Source organism: Heptranchias perlo, chromosome 25 (assembly GCF_035084215.1).
Source record: "Heptranchias perlo isolate sHepPer1 chromosome 25, sHepPer1.hap1, whole genome shotgun sequence".
Classification (NCBI taxonomy): domain Eukaryota; kingdom Metazoa; phylum Chordata; class Chondrichthyes; order Hexanchiformes; family Hexanchidae; genus Heptranchias; species Heptranchias perlo.
In genome coordinates this window covers 3909429-3930954 of record NC_090349.1, presented here as the reverse complement: position 1 = coordinate 3930954, position 21526 = coordinate 3909429, and the positions used below count along the sequence as shown (strand labels likewise).

Here is a 21526-nt window from a genome sequence, read left to right as displayed (position 1 = left end):
AGAGGCACAAAGTTTGTGAACAGGCATTAGAAACACCATCAGTCAGAGAATATGTTCACATGACTGAGAAAGGGTGTTTGACTGGACAGTAGCACTGGCCCAGTGATGAACGCACTACTCTGTGACATGGAGTCAGAGATTATAATGTACCAGGTTTGATTTCCGATCTGCATGGATATCAGCCAAGACAACAGGTGAGGTTAAATTTACTAATATAACAAACATGTAACTTTTTTTTCCCTTCACCAACTTGCTCCTCTCCTGAAAATAACAAACTTGCAATTTATAAAAGGTAACCAGGCCCTCAGTTCAGTGTTTCATATGCATTTGCCACTCTAGTCCCTTGTCTAAGGTGACTATTTTGTGTGACACAGTCCCAAACAGTTTTGCACTCTGACTCTCATCTCTTTCCCCCCCCCCACCCCTGCCAAAATCCTGGTCAGTTTTGCTCTCTAACTCCAACCCCCCCGTTCCCCGAGTCCTGGACAGTTTTGCCTCAGCTCTCCTCCTCTTCCACCCCCACCCCTGCAAAAGACGGTTTTGTTCTGACTCTTTCCACTCCCCCACCCCTGGACAGTTTTTCTTTCTAACAAAAAACCATGGGGTGGGGGGGGGGGGAAAGAGAAGCTTCTACAAAAGAAAGATTTTCAAGTTAAATCCTTTCGATTGCCAGCTTCCTGTTTGTCCAACCAATTCAGCCCCCCCACCACCCCCCGTCAATAGATATGTTCCACAGCAGCAAAACATCAGAGGAATTAATCGCAAAAGAAACGTACGAGAAGCTAACCAGAGGTGTCTGTGAGCTTGTTACTATCGAACCAGGCAGATGACTGCATAAGCCACTTGGCTTGCACTATAAACCACCAGGTCGCTCCTGACCGTTGGCCTTTACTCTCTGTACACTATCCATTTGAAGAGCTGCAAAACATGGTCCACCTGTTCCCATTATAGGCAAAAAAAACCCAGCCTCAACTGGGCAATTTTCCACACAGCCAGAGACACAGATAGAACTCTCCCTAAAGGTTTGCAGTAATTGCTTATTACCTGCGCTGTTTGCAGAAATTGTGGGTCTTTTTAATAAGTTTTGACAGTTTTCCTCCCACTCACCAAGCTGAAGGGTGTCAGTGCTGAAGAATGGGATAGTTTCACGTCTGGTGGGACCCACCACTCCCAGAGCGGGGAGGGGACTGGGGTTTGCAGCGTCAGTCACCGAACAGTAGCCATTTCCAAGAATAGGCGGCTGGTTTCAGGGGACAGAGACCTGTAGGTCAGAGAGGCACAAGCAAGTTCGCCTACGCCTCTACAGAAGAGGTGCGGAGCTAAAATTAGCTCAGTGTTACCGTTACCAGTTTAGTAATGAGTCAAACTGCTGGTGAGAAAGATGCCGCACAGCAAACTGAAAGATGCATCAGCAGTGGCATGAATAAATGTCTACAAGAAATGTAGCAGCGTGTGGTTTCAAGAAGCATTCATCAACTCCTAATATCAAACCCACAACAGTGATTAAATACTTCAGTCACTGCAATATAAAATTTGGGTGAAAGATAGACTGTAGAAAACTAAACCCAGTATTTGAAATGGGAAATTTGGCTGAAACTATTCCATTTTAACTAAACCAGATTACCTGGTGGATGCAGCCTTCCATTCTACCATCTGAATCCTTAACACTCCCAATGAGTCCACTGGAAGCCTGCTCTAAAGTAGCAGCACTGGGCGTATTTTTCCTTTCAATTTTTTTGATCTTTCCAACCTAATGTCCACATCAGCTTCTACCATTGCTGCTGCTTCAAGATAGAAGGGGGGGAAAATGTGAATTATTGTAAATTTTATTTACTATGTACAAACCGGCTATACAAACACTGGCTTCAACAATGGGACATTTCTACATTTGACCTAAATGAAAACAAAATTAGACACTATGTTGTAAAGGAAAAAAAAAGACATACCCTCAGTATACCTGAAATAGGCTAAGTACTGTAATACTGATAACTTCTGAAACTCAGGAAACAAAAGCATCCTGAAACAGCCCATTTAAGCATACAGCATTTTATAGGTTACTGGGGTTCGCGAGCAGAGTTTATAGTTCTAGACACTTGCATTTCCAAACACTAGATTTATTCAGTCAAGGGTTAGACATAATCTGTACTGTACACAGGCAAAAAGCTCCCATTCCCAGAATGTTAAAACAAAATGCATTAATAATTCTCTTGGAACAGACAGCACAAAGCTTTCTACAAAAATAAAAGTGAGACTAGCATGCATGGAGGCCACAGACAAACATTTTCTGTAGTTTTTAAGCTCATTAGGACTTATTTAAAAACCTGTTGTGAATTTGCTGTGTTGTAAACAATTTTCATTGGCGACAGATGCAATGGGAAGGCAGGCATGTGATGCAGGCTGAGTGTGGGCTCGCCCTCCACAGTACCATTCATAGCTTCGCTTGTGTCACTGCGAGGCGCGACACCAGTTATTTTTCCTTCCTGTAACACACGAGCCTAGTTACAATATTATGGCAGCCGATAAGCTAAGCAGGAAGAGAAGCGGGCCAGGTGCTATTAACCTGAAAGGGGAAACACTCACAAACTGGAACCGAATCATCGAGAGATGGGGGGGGGGGGGGGGGGGGAAGAAAATTAAAACGTGGGGCATCGCCCATTCTCACGAGGCATTTCTGGCAACTAGACAGAATTTTAGGAGTCCAGTGTAATAGCTTGGCAGGCAAGCCAAGGGATCTATAGTGGTTTGATGAAGGAAACAAAAAATAAAACAAGGCACAAACCTAGTCACATTAGTAAGAGTAACGAAACTGAGGCATATCCAAAGACGTCTGTGATTCTGTAATGAAAAGCTCGTTGGGTCAATACTGCTGTATCATGGTTAGACCTACATCCAGGACATGATTAACTACCTAAAGACCTCAGCAAGGTGAGAAGTTGAGGGGAAGGCAAATAAAATGGTTGGTACTGAAACGTCTTTGGAGCCACAATAAGATGGCTCCTCAGCAAATTTTTAAAAAAAAGTTAGTAGTTCTAAAAATCTTCAAAAAGTAACCAGGTCAGTGATACCTAATCTACCTCATCCTGCTCCTCCCATACAGTCGACACCATGTTTAGGCACTAGGTACATACTTTGGTTTGATGGTGAACTGACCTCAGGAAGTCAGTCGCTCCCCCTCCCCACCAGGTGATTTCCTCATTATTCAGAATATGCAGCTGCTGTAGAGACACCAAGGCTTCATTTTAATAACCAGTAACAGTGTAAAATGAACACTGCTCAGCAACTGGTTAACAATAGCACACACTTGCCGAAAAGTTATTCGTGGGGAATGGCCGCTCCCAGTCACTCAGTGGGAGAAAAAAAGCTCACGTGGATTCATTAAATACACACTGCAACTGGATAAAATCCAGTCAATAACAATTTTCCATAGGGAAAAAAAACTGCAAGTGCCCATTACTGGCAGCTACTGTACATCCACCTGTTAAACTGCTGTGTGCACGGCTGCCCATTCATTCACCAGATATTGGAATCCGATAGTCAACTGATCTTCCCCATAGACTGACCGGAATAGAGCAGCAACAGGTGCAACAGACCAATCCCCCATAGTAACCTCTGTGGACATGTCAATGGTGCAATGCTGTTCAATCTGACAGTAGTTTATGTACAGTTACTCCACAGGTGTCATCTGTGTTGACACTACTGAGAAAGTAACACTTCCACAGCAGCAAAGGATCGGGCCCAATACCTCAAAATGAGAGCAGCACCCCCACTAATCGCCATGGTGCTGCTGCACTAGGTAGGATGAATTAGCTTGTCGACAGTGTTTGATTTTAGTGTTGCACTGCGGGTGACAATTTTTTCCACCCAGGTCATTAAATAAAGCACAGTCAGTGCACAGGTATTAAAATAACGTACAAGGCTTGAACTTCTTCAAATGAATCATTAAAGAAAAGTATAATACAGACTAAAAATGAGGAGCTAGTCAAAGGAAACCCATTTCAAGAGAAATTACCGTAGGCTATTTTTGTAAAAGGATTGTTTAAAGGGGTGTCAACTCCGTTCTCCCGCTGTGTAAGTAAATGTGAGAGAGAGAAAGTGAGCCTGTGTGTGTTTGTGTGTGAGTGCGTGTGTTTGTGCACACATGAAAGTGAATGTGTGTGCAAGGGTGAGTGAGTGTGCGTGTGTGAGAAAGTACATGCAAGCTTAAGTGTCAATTCTCAAGATCAGAGGCTGAGCAGGACTCGGTCTGTAAAACGCACCACACCCATATCAGACTGACTCGACTGCTGGTTCCTCACATCTCTGGTCACCTGGAGTAGGCGACGACCATCTGACTCTACCTGGGCAACATTCTAAGTCAGGCAGACTGCGTGTGCGCTGGACATGGGCTTACCAAGAGCGCTTTCTAACAGAGCGTCATCAATCAAATGCAGATCTCGAGAAACTGTTCATTTTAGAAACCACTTCAAGAGAAAAGGCACAAATATCTCCATCACAATATTTTCTGCCTGTTTCGCACAAAACATCTGACTTTCTAGATTTTCTGAACCACAAACACAAGGCCATTCGTTAACAATGAACCCATGGCCTCCATATTTAGAGAGACGAAAAGGTTCTGCCTTACTGAATTGGAAGCCCACGGGCCAGTCCTTTAGCAGGTTACATGTTCCTAAGCCCAGCACTTTTTGTGCCCCACTCAGCCTACACCTGGCAACTTTACTGGATTTGCAAGTGTGAGCAATTCTGTTCCTGTTTACCCAGAGTGTTTCCCCTTTAAAAGCTCAGTTTTTTTTTTACAGGTGTTACAGAACTGTAAAAGTGACTTATCCATGATTGTGTTCTACAGCTATCTGATTGTATCCAAAAAAAATTGTGACTCCTCTACATATTGGATATGGCACCACAGGCTAACGTTATATAGGCTGTACTCCAAACCATTTAAAAACATTCTTAAGAGTCCATTGCCTCAGTTATTCACTCAGCTCTTTTACGTTAAGTGAGCACTCAAGATAATATTTGAGGCTAGATGAATCCAGTCCCAGTAGCATCCCTACATGCCACAATTAATAAGCTGGCAAGGCATCACTACATTTACATGCCCTTCATAGGCAAGAGGAATATCCACTCGAGTGTTCCAAATGTGAGGGTGCAGCCAAGTTTACACTCGGCTATCCCAGTTGTCTTTAAACTCATACTGAAGTATGATCTATCGTGGCACTGGGATTGAGACTGTCCCTCTCCCGTTCTTTTCTCCATTTATTATTAGTAATCATGTAGCTTTAATGGTACATGGGAAGAGCTCAGACAGAAACGTTAAATTCCAGCAGGTAAGCAGATACTCAAAAATCCAATCGCGGTTCCATGGCAAAATGATGGTTTCCCCATTAGTCTGGAAGCGATGCACCAGATGTGATGCTGATACCGTGTGCGATGAACAGGCAGATGGAGGCGACCACATGTTCCCAGACCTTCGGGTCACTCGTTCTCTTCAGGGTTCTGGGGGTCGATGATCTGGACGTGAGTGAAGGGGAACAGTCCTTGTCGGCCTTTCACCTCACCCTCCCACTGGCCGCTGATGTTCATCCTGGTCACTTTCACAAGGTCACCAACCTGTTGGAGAAAAAAATACCCAGAGTTCAAATCACTGCGTGGAATCAGAGTGAAGTGGCCACTTACCTAATCTAATCCATTTACAAGAATGGTACAGCCACATGGAGGCTACCTTCTGTTGGCTACACAGGAGTATGCAGTCCACATCAGTGCTCTCACTGGGTCTATGTAACAACAGCATGTACAGTCCACTCAACTGAAAGTCGCTTTAGCACCAAATTCCCACGTTGCTGTATCAAAAGCAAAATACTGCAGATGCTGGAAAGCTGAAATAAACAGAAAATGCTGGAGAAGCTCAGCAAGTGAGGCAGCATCTGTGGAGAAAGAAACAGAGTTAACGTTTCAGGTCAAAGACCTTTGGTCAGAACGTGAATGAGTCTTTGGCCTGAAACGTTAACTGTTTCTTTCTCCACAGATGCTGCCTGACTTGCTGAGCTTTTCCAGCATTTTCTGTTTTTATTTCCCACTTTGCTGTGTTATTTATGTTGCTCAATTCAAATAACTAGATCATTCTGTTTAAGAGCAGAAAAAAAAACCTTTTATTGTCAGTAGACTGTATAACTAAAAACAGGCCAATACACCTTTTGTTGCGTGACACCTTAATTTGATACCTTATAGCCTCTCCATCACAAACCCAACAGTGACAGGTCTGCATCCACTCATCCTTCACCCACCTTACACAGCCCAAAACACTGACAGCCCCAGATTGGAAGGACATAATCTATCATTGTTTTGCCGGCTATTTTTCCACAGTTCCACGCATTGCAAAAATTCTCCTCCCCCCCAATACACTACCCACATCCTCCCCCCCCTCCCCCCCCAATAAACAGCCCACATCCTCACTCACCCACCCCTAATACACTGCACACATCCTCATCAGTGTTTAAAAAAAAATCTCATCTTAGGTGTGACACACTGACGATCCAATTCTAACAGGTCTATGTGCAGAGTACTTTCTGCACTACGGTACATTTAAAGCTGCTATTGACCAACGCACTGACTGTCCAACAGGCTGCACTTTTGCCTAAAATATATTGAAACCGGTTCAATATAGTTTGTATTTACAACACCTGGGGCCCCCTTCCACAGTCAATTCAGCACTATATTCAGCTATGAGGGTTTAACTTGAAACAGAGATAAAGGGGTTTTCAGTGGGTGATTGACACTAGAAGCTGGCCAGGTCTGCACTGGCCCCTCCATCTGAACCCTGTGCAGCCTGTAACAGCAGCACCCCACAGGCCATAATTAGCTCAAATTAGAACTGCTGCTTCTGACTAACCACAAACACTGGAGGAAACCAAAAAAACAAAGATAAGGTGTAAAGAAAACAGAAAACACATTAGAAAAGTTACAAGGGGTGCACTCTGGTACTGTAATTTAGCAATTAACCTATGGTGTGCTGCCAAGTTGTTTCAGGACACAATGGCACTACCAGCCCAGATTACTCACAGGCAATCACTGGATTATAAAAACTAAAATAAAAAAGACAGAGGAATGGAGAGTAAGGGAAGCCAAGGCAGGAAACGTTTAAAATTCACTTTCATTTCAAATTGCATTGTACACATTTACTTCAGCTATCACTAACATTTGAAAAGCCTGTGATCTGAAAACTAAAACACAGCACCCAGGAAGCCCAGAGTTTTCCCAATTCAGCGGATTAGAAAATAAAAATGCAGAAGTGAAAAATTCCACTCTGGACCAGAAGTCTGCAAATTACTCGTTACTTAGCACACTGACAACACTGACATTTTCCCAGCTCTTCAAATTAAAAAGGTGGTGCAGAATTCAACCAGCTCCTGGAGTGTCATGTGGACTGCTGCAGTGTAATGGGGAGGGGAAGTTTTCAAACTGTGACAAACACCCAATTGTGAGCTGTGTCTCAAGACTCAGTTTGTGTCTGTAGAGAGGATTTTGAGTTGTATGACATTAGGGTGGAGTGCTGGTGGGTACAGGGCTGTCACTCAAGAATGCAATCATTTAAGTTGATCAATCGAGAGCATCATACAAGTTTACTGAGTATTAACACTATGTGATTGTTCCTGTGGTAGAGATAGCTCTGTCATATTTGGGCTCCAAACATTGTGAAACATAAAAAGGTTACACATTTGCTGGGTTAACCATTTTAGCTACAAATTCCTATTGAGAATGAAAACAAAATGTACAGATAACAAACACCTTACTGCAAAGGGCACAAACCTAGTCACATTAGTAACTCCCTGCCCCCGACCCACCGGCCACCTCCCTCGACCACCAGTCCCCTCCCCGCAAGCACCTTTCCATCTGTCCCCTCTCACTGCCCTAGCACATTTACAACTGGAATTACAGGAGATGACTGAGCTTCAACAGGCCAAACACCTGGACCTTTTTAAGCAGACAGGCGCTACCTTTGGATCATTTGAGACGGAGGCGTGCGTCTACGTGGCATTTATAAATAGCACTCTCTCATAGGGTGCATTTCCAAAGGGAAAACGAGAATGGCTGTCTCTGCCTGGGCTGGATGGTTTACTTTACCCATACCAGCCACCTTTCACACGGTGGGATTCCACAATGCAAGCATGCCACTGTAACAGGGGTGTCCAAATATGGTTCACAAGCCCTGGCACCTTGGCTCTCAAACCCCACACAATTTGACCCTCGAATTCTAGCCTACTGAGTCATATTTATGCTTACATTTCCTATTTATTGGTTTGAGCTGTATGAATTTAATGGGTATGGAGGCTTGAAACAAGTTGTCTTAAAATCCTTACTCACTGCTGGATAATTCCTAGATCAAAACATCAAGATTGGTTAGAAAGACTGACTTGTATTTATACAGGGTCTTTCACGACCTCAGGCCATCCCAAACCGCTTTACAGCCAACTATGTACTTTTGAAGTGTAATCATCGTTGTAATCTAGGAAACCCGGCAGCCAATTTGCACATCAAGATCCCACAAACAGCAGTGAGATAATGACCAGATATATATATATTTTTAAAGTGATGTTGGTTGAGGGATAAATATTGGCCAGGACACCAGGGAGAACGCCCCTGCTCTTCAAAATAGTGCCGTGGGATCTTTCATGTCCACCTGAGGGGGCAGACGGAACCTCAGTTAAATAGCTCATCCAAAATATGGCACCTCTCCCAGTGCAGCTCAGTACTACGTGAGAGTGTCAGCCTGGATTTTGTGCTCAAGTCTGTGGAGTGGGACTTGAACCCACTTAGTGTCATCAATTTGAGATAAATACAAATTAAACGGAACCTGGATTTAAACTTTACTGGCGCCCACTTGAGATTCTGTGGCATGCACACACACACACACACACACACACACACACGACAGAAGCTTAGATAGTCCAGCATTACGAGCAATCGCAAATTGTAGGAATCGAGGCAGACGATTATTACCTGAAGTGTAGTCCTCCAAGTTAACCAGTAACAATGGGCCCTTTTGCTCAGTTTGGAACAGGGCTCACACTTAAATAAAGTCAAGTATTCGAAAGTTGCTTTTATACTGGCGCTGTAGCAGCTCAGATTCTGGAAAGTGGGGCTCAAAACAGCTTCCAGAGTTCATGCTGGTAAATTGGCTCCCATATCCCAGCAACAAACTTACGGACCCACAAATAATACTGGGCCTACGAGTCTGCCACCGGGATTTAGTGTAAATTGCTGGTCTGCTTGCTCATTGACCAGTCTCAGAGTCCAATACAGCAGCAGTATACAAACAGTTCCAGAGTTATTGGCGTAGGGCACTGGGAAAGAACCTGGTCAGTCTCTACAGAGGTGAACACCAGGTTCCACTGGGAGCTGAAGACCAGTTTGGTACAGGTGGCGGTGACTAAGAGAATCCACGAGAGCAGCAGATGACTCATTGCTGGTAGGGCCTTCCACATTCGTGCTTCACTTGTACAAGTCACCTTCACCCTACTGGTGTGAATCACTCAGGACCTGATCTCAAAGACATTGCCTTGGCCAATTAGGTGGTCTTTCCCCAGATCTTCAGGCCTTTGTCCAGAGAGAGCAACCAGATATAAGGAGTCAGTGACAACAATACTAAACAGATAAATTTGGAGCAAGCTCTGCATGTGAAGAGTAAACTTTAAAAAGTTGAGGAAACCTGCACCCATAAAAACCTCACGATAACTTGACATCCTTCCACATTCACAGTCTGATCACCTGCTACTTTAGAGCCCTACAGCAGCAAGATAACCCTTGTGCTGACCAGTTTGGTGAGGGCACAAACTGCTCCTAGTAGCTGGCTTATACATAACCTTGAGGAACCATAGACTTTTTGACTCAAGAAGTGGCCGGAGAGAATGAACTCTAATTTTTGCTGTCGGGTCCAGTCGAACTGTGGAAATGCCAAGTGCATATATCCCACTACCAATTTCGGAAGGATGGACAGAAGATGGACACAGCTGGAATGTTGGGTAAAGGGGAGACTCCCAAGGACCCACATTAGAAAACCTAGGACTTAAGGTTCTAATCAGCAACTCCGCACAATTCCCAAGACTGCATGAAATGGGACATTAAACTCAGATGAGTCACTAGCAGAGCCACGGTGACTGAAAAGGTCTCAAATGCTGTTTTATTAAATGGAATTTAGTTTCTAAACTGCTGTTCCGACCATCACATTTTTCAAATCTGTGCATTTTTTCCTGTGAGAAACATATGTCTATGCTCTTGGTCATTTACTGAAAAGACACGTGGAATACAATGATCACTTATGAGAAGAATTTGAGATTCGATTCATGTGAATTTAAACCTTTATGATGGGAATATTCTGAAATTAACACTGGCAAGGCTTTGAAACAAAATTACAGTAAATCTGCACTAATGTGTTAGACTTATAAATTAGTGTCTTCAGTAATCTTGAAATGATATTTTGGGGGGGGTGGGGGGGTGGGGGGAGAAAAAATATGCAACTGAGTGTTTTTGCCCCATTCTCTCACCCCATGGAAGTTAAATCAAACAGATGCAACTAATATGTGAACCTCTCCAGGAGCAGAAGTGCTTTTGCTTCCCCCTTCCCAGAAGTATGCTGTTAAAATACAAAAATAGTTCTGAAATACTAGGCCCATTTTCAGTTTCTTTTTCGAGGGGTGATCCATAACGCAGTGGTTTTCACTGGTCTCGTGAACTGCTGTTGGATTAGGTACCTCCAGTACTGGCCAAATAAACACATTTTGCATCATAGTGCAATTGCAGGGAACCGGACCTGCAGCAATCACCAGCTCCAAACAGCTGTTGATTCACTGATTTCCCTATAGTACCCATCGTGCGCTCATGAAACCGACCGTCAATGTAGCACTGACATCACTCCTCAGCAGAAACTGAGCCATATACCCACATGAACAAACAGCCCAGGAACCAACCTCTCACCTACTGTCTGCTAGCTCTTTGCTAGAGTAATCCAAAACCAATTCAAAGACAAAAGAGGCCAGGATTTTTCTCTGCCTCAAATATTAATCCAATTTTCCCTTAAAAGATGTAATGGCCTCTGCCTCAACTATTCCCTGTGTCGAAGTAGAACTATGTGCGGTGTTTTTCGGGATGGGGAGGGAAGAAATGAGCTGGTGAATCAAGGTGTCTGAAAAGCTATCAGTGTAACAGACCAATGTCCGGGTCAACGAACACAAACACTGCATTTGTGTCATCATTGCCAAGATACCGACAATGCTACTGGAGACCAGAAGCACACAACAAGCATCTAAACAATTTTCAATTTAAACATCACGTGACGTTAAATCAAGGCCTCATTGGCCCTCTCATTTGGACGTAAAAGATTCCACGGCACTAATTCAAAGAAGAGCAGGCAAGTGCTCCCCAGTTTCCTGGCCAATAGTTATCCTTTACACCTAAAAACAGATGATCTAATAATGATCTCATTGCTGTTTGTGGGACCTTGCTGTGCGTAAATTGACTGCTGTGTTTCCTACAACAGTGACTACACTTCTAAAGTGCTTCATTGGCTGTAAAGTGCTTTGGGACATCCTGAGGTCATGAAAGGCGCTATATAAATACAAGTTTTTTTTAAAACCCACTCACATTCAGCAGCATTTTGCTAGTGCATGAATCTATTCATTTTGTTTTCTCGTAAGGGAGAGAAAGAATTTGCCATTGACAGGTGCAGCTATTGGCAGAAGTGTACCCAGCCAACAAATAAACATCTAACTGCAGCCCTGAATAAACAAAACTGCCTTGTACAAAACTTTGTGATGCATACTGGAATTCATGAGATCCCAGAATTCTGCACAACAGAGTTCAATTATATGGAGCACGAGTATAGCTGTTCAGTTCACAGAAAAGGTCATGCAGTTATGGACTGGTATAATGACCTATTTCATTTCTGCACTTAAAATCTTACTTCATGTGGGAGACAATTGGGCACATGGATTCACTGATGGCTCAGTGTGGAAAGGCACTAAACAATACAGGTGACATTACAGCATGCAATTAACTAAGCTCAGGTGGAGCAGCACCATGGGGCTACAATTAGCCTCAGGCCACCCAGGGCCACAGAAAGAGAGAGACAAAGATCAGCGTTCCTGCTTACGACCGCTAATTCAGTTACCATCGGAGGACAGGATGAGGCTCTCCGTAAACACTCACCTCACCCCTCACATGAATGGCACTTGGATGAGGTACCAGAGGGTGGCCACTGCCTGTGGAACTGTGCCTTAGTACCAGTTTGTGCTGTCAGAAGGAGGCAAAAGAATAGTTGATGGAAAGAGGCAAACATTTAAAAACAAATGTTTTTCAAAAACTTTTCAAAGCGCTTCCTATTCATTCCAGCCAGACAGTGGGGGTTTTGTGCTGTTTCTCCATGAATTGCCTCAAGTACTGAAGATCAGCATATCTTTACAGGGATCCTAAGCACTAAAGACGGAGTTTTCTTTTTCTTTAAAACGAGGGACTTGACTGGATGTTGTACACGCTGAAGCCCTGAGCTTATTGGTGACTGAAGGGCAGTGGGATTGCTGCCAAGTGAATCATACCTTGCAAACACTCAGGTTTTAAAGTTTTGACACAACCCAATAGTATTCAGCCAATGTAAAAACCAGATAACTAGCAATATAAAAATAATTTTTAAAAATCCACAAGTACAACAGAATCATTTAACTAGCAAATTGCATTAATGAGGGAGGCCCACAGCAGAGCTTTTATTGAGAGGACCCAGTGTTATATTCCAGTTCCTGCAGATACTTAGCCTGGCAGAATCTGCCAGCGGATTTTAATGTGGTCAGTAGGTGAAATTCACAAACATTTTTCTAAAGCTTACATGCATCATGTTTTCTTAATCCATGTACAATCATTAGCCAATGTGCAACATACAACGTTGGATTACATCAAAGATATTGCATATTTGGCAGATTTCCAATTTCGTAGGAAAATCCTGTGTGGTCAGCATTACCATAAATGAGTTTGTTGCATCACTGGATTGGGTTATGCAACTGGACAAATCGATGAGGGAAGTTCAATTAACTCCCTATCATAGTGTTGAATCTCTCCCCATTAAAAAAAAATTAGGCATTTCAGTGTACTATCAAATAGCCATATTTCTATAAAAGCCGAACCGATAATTCAAATAAGGTTGGTCATCCTCAGGAGGAAGAGAGCATGTCAAAGCTGATTCCAATTTCTATTTGTACCACTACCTAAAAAGTCAGATGGGAAGGAGCACAGATGATTGGACCTAGCAATATCAGACCTCAAAGCTGAACTCAGTCCTCACTGGTATAGCCAGTACCTCTGAAGCTCTCACTCTAACCTTCCAGTAACTTGCACATGTAGCACCAGAGGTTTTCCTGGTGTCTTGGCCAACATTTACCCCTCAGCGAACACCACCAAAAAATTAGCTGGCTATTTCACTCATTTTGTTAGTGCAGCCTTGCTCTACATAAACTGGCTGCCACATTAGCTTATAGAAACGAATTACGACACTTCAGAAGTAATTCATTGAGTACAAGTGTTCTGGGACATCCAGAGGACTTGAAAGACTTGACAAAGAGTCAATTCTTTCTTTAAATAACAAAATGTTCAATACACATGGTGGGTGGGTGAAATGTATACCAAGCAGGGGCAGGAGAAAAATTAGAAGTGACTAAAGACAGTGGTTAATGAGAAAGAGAAGTAGCAAAGCTGAAGAGTTTAAGAGAAGGGGGCATGGGTTCACTCCTTCCTATTTTACCTCCTAGGCAATACTGCATCATCTCTTCCATCACCCATAACACCCCAGACTGGGGGCCAACTGGACAATCACAATTATGGTTGACAACCCAAAGTTGCACAAATGCTCTAGTCATGAAATTCTCTAGTTTTCTTTCTCCAGCCCCAAATATAACTATCAATTACATTAATTTTCTTTTGGAAACACTGACATTTTACCCATTACAATTTAATATCAGACTATGAATTAGAATGGAAAATCCTCCAAAAAAGTTACGCAGTTCTGATCCCAGGAAAGAGATAGAGCTGAATCATATTAAGCACAATAAAAACTCATCCTTGGTGCCATATGCCCATTTATTTGAAGGGTCACGGTATTGTGATGCACCTATAAATTTTCTTCCTTAGCATAACTTTAAAATGTCTGACAATTTCAAGACTGTTTCATACATTCGAGAACTAGTAATGTGCTCCTCTGCTCTAAATTCAAACCATTACATCTAGTGTCAGCTTGGCATAGTTGGTAGCGCTCTGGCCTCAGTCAGAATGTTGTGGGTTGGAGCCCACTCCAGGACTGAAGCACATGATCAAGGCTGATACTCCAGTGCTATACTGGGGGAGGTCACATTAATCACAGGCTCAATCACACTAATGTTAAAGATCCTGCAGAACTATCTGTAGAGGAAAGGAGTTCTTCGCCCAAGCCAGCATTCCTCCCTCATTCAACTCCATCAAAAATAAGTTAACTGGCCATTCACATCATTGCTGTTTGTGGGATCTTGGTGCATGTAAAATGGCTGCCAGGCTTAACTATGTAATAACTGCACAACATGGGCTCCTGAAGTGCTTTGGTATGTGCTATATAAATGCAGATTTGTTTCCCCCCCCCCCCCCATTCTACATGAAGCACTTCCATGACATTGAGGAAATGGGCGGGAGGGGGGCGCCACAGTGGGGAAGGGAGAGAAAAAAGGAGGTTCCTTCAACCAAGCAGCACACTGACCAGATCTACAAATCTGCAGACCGGAGCAGTCTGTCTGCCAAAAACATGAACGTTTTTTTTTGGGGGGGGCGGGGGTCGGGTGGAGGGAGGAGGAAGAGAAGGAGGTGAAAGAAATAAACAAACCCATTTGTTAATCATTTCCTTTCATAGCTGATCCAAAACGAGAGGTGACCTACAATAAAGTTGGCAGTCCATACAACCTTCTCTTATTAAAGGTTACAACTATGAGAAACTGACAAAGTGGCCAGATCAAGAGGCCAAGTGCATGGGGATACAATAGAGACCGCAGTTATTGCCAAGTCATTGTTACCCATTAATAACTTCTGCTAAACGAGCATTTATGTATCCAAGTACACAGAACTACTCCAAGGTTACTTAGTTAAAAATTAACATTGACAGTGAAAGTGGTACACTGATGACATTACACTGTTCATGTTTTAAAGACAAGTTACTGCCACTGGAGCAGAGCAGGCCAAGAGGAGATTTAACAGAGGTGTTTAAAATTATGAAGGGCTTTCAGAGTGACCAGTGAAAGACTATTTCCTCTGGCTAAGGTTCAATGATGAAGTGTCATCAATTTAAAATTACCAAGGGAATGAGGGAGGTTAGGAGAAATTTCTTTAAGCAAAGAGTGGAATGCTTGGCCAGGGAATGTGGTTGAGGCAGAGACCATTGCATCTTTTGAGGGAAAAGTGGATGAATATTTGAAGCAGGTGATAATACAGGGCTATGGGGAGAGAGCAGGGCAGTAGGATTCATTTTGGATTACACTACCAAAGAGCCAGCATAGACACTGTGGGCCAAATGGCCACCTTATATGCTGTAGATGTTGATGCTGCTACAGGAAAACTGCACAGTAACCTTTTTTTAAATTCACTTTGAATTCTGTTGGTGTATTAATAAGCAGTGCCCTAAAATACTCCAGCTATAGACTTCACGTTGATCATTTAGCCAACATCTTCAACCCATGTTCCTGCTCCGGATCATTATTCAGTGAACCCTGCTGGGAAGTTTGGGTGCATGGTCATCAGGGGGAAATTTCAGGAATTGGGGGCACTGAACACAGTTGTGTTTTAGGGGGCTTTTAAAGGCAAGAGATGTAGCAAGACAGTATGGTTTGGAAGAGAAAGATTCCCAGAGAATAGGAATAGCGACAACGACAAAAATCAGCATCCAGTGAAGGTGTGGAGAATGGGGAACCAAAGAGAAGTAGTAATACTAAGAGGATTGAAGTGTGGGCACAGAGACACTGATGGGATGAATCTGTTTGCAACTACTCACATGGTGAGGCCCACATTTAAAGTAGTCCTGTTGAGAGCATTGATCATGTGGCCAATACACAGGACACATTAGCTTCAAGTTAGCACTGTTTCCAGCCGACGTTAGTCATTCTCCAACTCATCTGCTCCAAAAATCACCCCATTGTTTTAGCAATTTGATGTGAAATGGGGATTTTACACTACAAGGGTTAAGGTTTAAAAATGTACAAGCCAGTGACTGGTATGAGCAATGAAGCAGCGCAATTAACTAAAAGCTACTTCCTGCTAAAGGCAAGCCATCCCATATCCAGGAGTAACGGGCCACCATTTCTGAGAGTCTGGCACCACGGCTCAGTGCTCCCTTGAGCACAGCTTTCTCCGAATCTCAAATGTTGTAAACACAAATTACCAGAATGATTCAGTGCTGACCGAGTGCAACCACCGTGGAGTTGCAACGATGGGGAAACATCTCGCATGGGTACACCATACCATCTGCTCCGCACGTTTAACCACAACTCTGGATTAAGTCCAGTTACAGATTTCTGGGGCTTTTCCTATCAAAACAAATTCTTGGTAGTATACTAGGTTAAATTAAAGATAAACTGCAACTTCAGCTCCGTTCTGCTTCTATCTGTAAACTTGAGCTCATCCAAAACTCAGTTGCCCATATCCTAACTCACACCAAGTCCCATTCACCCATCACCTCTGTGCTGCTGACCTACATTGGCTTCTGGTCCAGCAACGCCTGGATTTAAAAATTCTCATCCTGGTTTTCAAATCCCTCCATGGCTTTGCCCCTCCCTATCTCTAACCTCCTCCAGCCCTACAACCCTCTGAGATCTTTGCGCTCCTCCAATTCTGGCCTCTTGCACATCCAAGATTTTCTTCACTCCACCACTGTCAACTGTGCCTTGAGCTGTACAGGCCCAGTGTTTTGGAATTCCCTCACTAAACCCCTCTGCCTCTCTCTCCTCTATAAGACACTTCTTAAAACCTACCTCTGACTAAGCTGTCCTAATATATCTCCTTATGTAGTGCGGAGTTAAATAACGCTCCTGTGAAGTGCATTGGGATGTATTACTACGTTGAAGGAGCTATATAAATGTATGTTGTAAGTTAGTCTGAAACTACAGGCCTGCTTCAAGAGACTTGAAGTATTTACTGGCCTCAGCATTATCACATAACAATGACCATCATAAAACCTGGATTACAAGATTGTTGAGTCACTTGGTGCACTAACAGACAAGTTTTAAAAAAGCTTGAGATGAAATCCCAAAACGACACTGCCCATGGCATTCTGGCAATACATCATAAAAACCTAAGAAATAGGAGGAGTAGGCCACATGGCCCCTAAAGCCCACTCCGCCATTCAATCAGATCATGGTTGATCTTTGACATCATCTCCACTTTCCCGCCAGATCCCCATATCACTTGATTCCGAGAGTCCAAAAATCTATCCATCTCAACCTTGAATATATTCAATTACTCCGCATCCATAGCCCTTGGATAGAGAATTCCATAGATTCACAACCCTCTGCTTGAAGAAATTCCTTGTCATCTCAGTCTTGAAGAGCCAACCCTGTATCCTGCAATATTTTTTTAAAATTCGCTCATGGGATGTGGGCGTCGCTGGCAAGGCCAGCATTTATTGCCCATCCCTAATTGCCCTTAAAGGTGGTGGTGAGCCGCCGCCTTGAACCGCTGTAGTCCGCGTGAAGAAGGTTCTCCCACAGAGCTGTTGGGTCGAGATTTTGACCCAGCGACGATGAAGGAACGGCAATATATTTCCAAGTCGGAATAGTGTGTGACTTGGAGGGGAACGTGCAGGTGGTGTTGTTCCCATGTACCTGCTGCCCTTGTCCTTCTAGGTGGTAGAGGTCGCAGGTTTGGGAGGTGCTGTTGAAGAAGCCTTGGCGAGTTGCTGCAGTGAACTCTGTGGATGGTACACACTGAAGCCACAGTGCGCCGGTGGTGAAGGGAGTGAATGTTTAGGGTGGTGGATCGGGTGCCAATCAAGCGGGCTGCTTTGTCCTGGATGGTGTCGAGCTTCGAGTATTGTTGGAGCTGCACTCATCCAGGCAAGTGGAGAGTATTCCATCACACTCCTGACTTGTGCCTTGTAGATGGTGGAAAGGCTTTGGGGAGTCGGGAGGTGAGTCACTCGCCACAGAATACCCAGCCTCTGACCTGCTCTTGTAACCACAGTATTTATGTGGCTGGTCCAGTTAAGTTTCTAGTCAACGGTGACCCCCCAGGATGTTGATGGTGGGGGATTCGGCGATGGTAATGCCGTTGAATGTCAAGGGGAGGTGGTTAGACACTCTCTTGTTGGAGATGGTCATTGCCTGGCACAAATGTTACTTGCCACTTATGAGCCCAAGCCTGGATGTTGGCCAGGTCTTGCTGCACATGGGCACGGACTGCTTCATTATCTGAGGGGTTGTGAATGGAACTGAACACTGTGCAATCATCAGCGAACATCCCCATTTCTGAACTTAGGATGGAGGGAAGGTCATTGATGAAGCAGCTGAAGATGGTTGGGCCTAGGACACTGCCCTGAGGAACTCCTATAGCAATCTCCTGGGACTGAGATGATTGGGCTCCAACAACCACTACCATCTTCCATTGTGCTAGTTACGACTCCAGCCACTGGAGAGTTTTCCCCGATTCCCATTGACTTCAATTTTACCAGGGCTCCTTTGTGCCACAGTCGGTCAAATGCTGCCTTGATGTCAAGGATAGTCACTCTCACCTCACCTCTGAAATTTAGCTCTTTTGTCCATGTTTGGACCAAGGCTGTAATGAGGTCAGGAGCTGAGTGTTCCTGGCAGAAACAAAACTGAGCATCGGTGAGCAGGTTATTGGTGAGTAAGTGCCGCTTGATAGCACTGTCAACGACACCTTCCATCACTTCGCTGATGGTTGAGAGTAGACTGATGGGGCAGTAATTGCCCGGATTGGATTTGTCCTGCTTTTTGTGGACAGGACATACCTGGGCAATTTTCCACATCGTCAGGTAGATGCCAGTGTTGTAGCTGTACTGGAACAGTTTGGCTAGAGGCACGGCTGGTTCTGGAGCACAGGTCTTCAGAACTACAGCTGGGATGTTGTTGGGGCCCATAGCCTTGGTTGTATGCAGTGCACCTAGCCGTTTCTTGATATCACGTGGAGTGAATTGAATTGGCTGAAGACTGCCTTCTGTGATGGTGGGGATATCGAGAGGAGGCCGAGATGAATCATCCACTTGGCACTTGTGGCTGAAGATGGTTGCAAACGCTTCAGCCTTGTCTTTTGCACCCAAGTGCTGAACTCTGCCATCATTGAGGATGGGGATTTTTTTTTTTTTTTTAAAACAGAGCCTCCTACTCCCGTTGGTTGTTTAATTGTCCACCACCATTCACGACTGGATGTGGCAGGACTGCAGAGCTTTGATCTGATCTTTTGGCTGTGGAATTGCTAAGCTCTGTCTATAGCATGTTGCTTCCACTCTTTAGCATGCATGTAGTTCTGTGTGGTAGATTCACCAGGTTGGCACCTCATTTTTGGGTTCGCCTGGTGCTGCACCTGGCATGCTCTTCTACACTCCTCATTGAGCCAGGGTTGATCCCCTGGCTTGTTGGTAATGGTAGAGTGAGGAATATGCCAGGCCATGAGGTTACAGATTGTGGTGGAATACAAATCTGGTGCTGCTGATGGCCCACAGCACCTCATGGATGCCCAGTTTTGAGCTGCTAGATCTGTTCTCAATCTATCCCATTTAGTACGGTGGTAGTACCACACAACACGTTGGATGGTATCCTCAGTGCGAAGACGGGACTTCGTCTCCACAAGGACTGTGCGGTGGTCACACCTACCAATACTGTCATGGACAGATGCATCTGCGACAGGTAGATTGCTGAGGACGAGGTCAAGTAGGTTTCTCCTTCGTGTTGGTTCGCTCACCACCTGCCGCAGGCCCAGTCTGGCAGCTATGCCCTTCAGGACTCGGCCAGCTCAGTCAGTAGTGGTGCTACCGAACCACTCTTGATGGACATTGAAGTCCCCCACCCAGAGTACATCTGTGCCCTTGCTACCCTCAGTGCTTCCTCCAAGTGGTGCTCAACATGGAGGAGGACTGATTAATCAGCTGAGGGAGGCAGCAGATGGTAATCAGCAGGAGGTTTCCTTGCCCATGTTTGACCTGATGCCATGAGATTTCATGGGGTCCAGTGGCAATGTTGAGGACTCCCAAGGCCACTCCCTCCTGACGGTATATCACTGTACCGCCACCTCTGGTGGGTCTGTCCTGCCGGTGGGACAGGACATACCCAGGGATGGTAATGGAAGAGTCTGGGACCTTGGCTGAAAGGTATGATTCTGTGAGTATGACTATGTCAGGCTGTTGCTTGACTAGTCTGTGGGACAGCTCTCCCAATTTTGGCACAAGTCCCCAGATGTTAGTGAGGAGGACTTTGCAGGCTCGACTGGGCTTGCTTTGCCGTTGTCGTGTCCGGTGCCTAGTGGTCCAACCGGTTTTATTCTTGTGACTAGATTCTCTAGCCACGGGAAACAATCTCAGCATCTACCCTCTCATGCCCCCTCAATCTTATATGTTTCAATGAGATCACTTCTCATTCTTCTAAACTCCAGAGAGTATTGGCCCATTCTACTCAATCTCTCCTCATAGGACAACCCTCTCATTAATCTAGTGAACCTTCATTGCGATGCCTCTAAGGCAAGCATATCCTTCTTTAGATAAGGAGACCAAAACTGTATGCAGTACTCCAGATGAGGTCTCACCAATTCCCCCACAACTGTACTAAGACTTCCTTACTCTTGTACTTCAAACCCCTTGCCATTTGCCTTCCTAACTGCTTGTTGTACCTGCGTACTAACTTTGTGTTTCTTGTACGAGAACACCCAAATCCTTCTGAACACCAACATTTAACAGTTTCTCACCATTTAAAAAATATTCTGCTTTTCTATTCTTCCTACCAAAGTGAATAACCTCATATTTGTCTCCATCTGCCACCTTCTTGCCCACTCATTTAACCTGTCGATATCCCTTTGCAGACTCATGTCCTCCTCACAGCTTATTTTCCCACCTATCTTTGTATCGTCAGCAAACTTGGATACATTACACTCGGTCCCTTCAACTCAGTCACTAATATAGATTGTAAATGGCTGAAGCCTAAGCGCTGATCCTTGCGGCACCCCACGAGTTACAGCCTGCCAACCTAAGAATGACCCATTTATCCCTAATCTGTTTTCTGTCCATTAACCAATCCTCTATCCATGCTAATATATGACCTCCAACCCCATGAGCCCTTACCTTGTGTAACAACCTTTTATGTGGCACCTTATCGAATGCCTTTTGAAAATCCAAATATTCGACATCCACTAGTTCGCCTTCATCTACTGTGCTAGTTACATCAACAAAATACTAAAAATACTCCACACCAGGTGGAGTCAGGAGTACTATTAATTCGATGGTCAACCAATGGACCAGATGTGGGAGCTACCAATCAAG

The 21526-nt window shown here is 44.3% G+C and overlaps 1 protein-coding gene across 1 annotated transcript in view; it reads right to left on the bottom strand.

Annotated features, from left to right (window-relative positions):
* Positions 1 to 2098: 2098 nt before the first annotated feature.
* The window catches only part of crkl (v-crk avian sarcoma virus CT10 oncogene homolog-like), a 56689-nt gene continuing 37261 nt past the window's right edge, over positions 2099 to 21526 (bottom strand). The window contains exon 2 of the mRNA XM_068005457.1: positions 2099 to 5607. Coding sequence (XP_067861558.1) covers positions 5473 to 5607 — 135 coding nt within the window. The 3' untranslated portion in view covers positions 2099 to 5472. The remainder of the gene's footprint in view (positions 5608 to 21526) is intronic.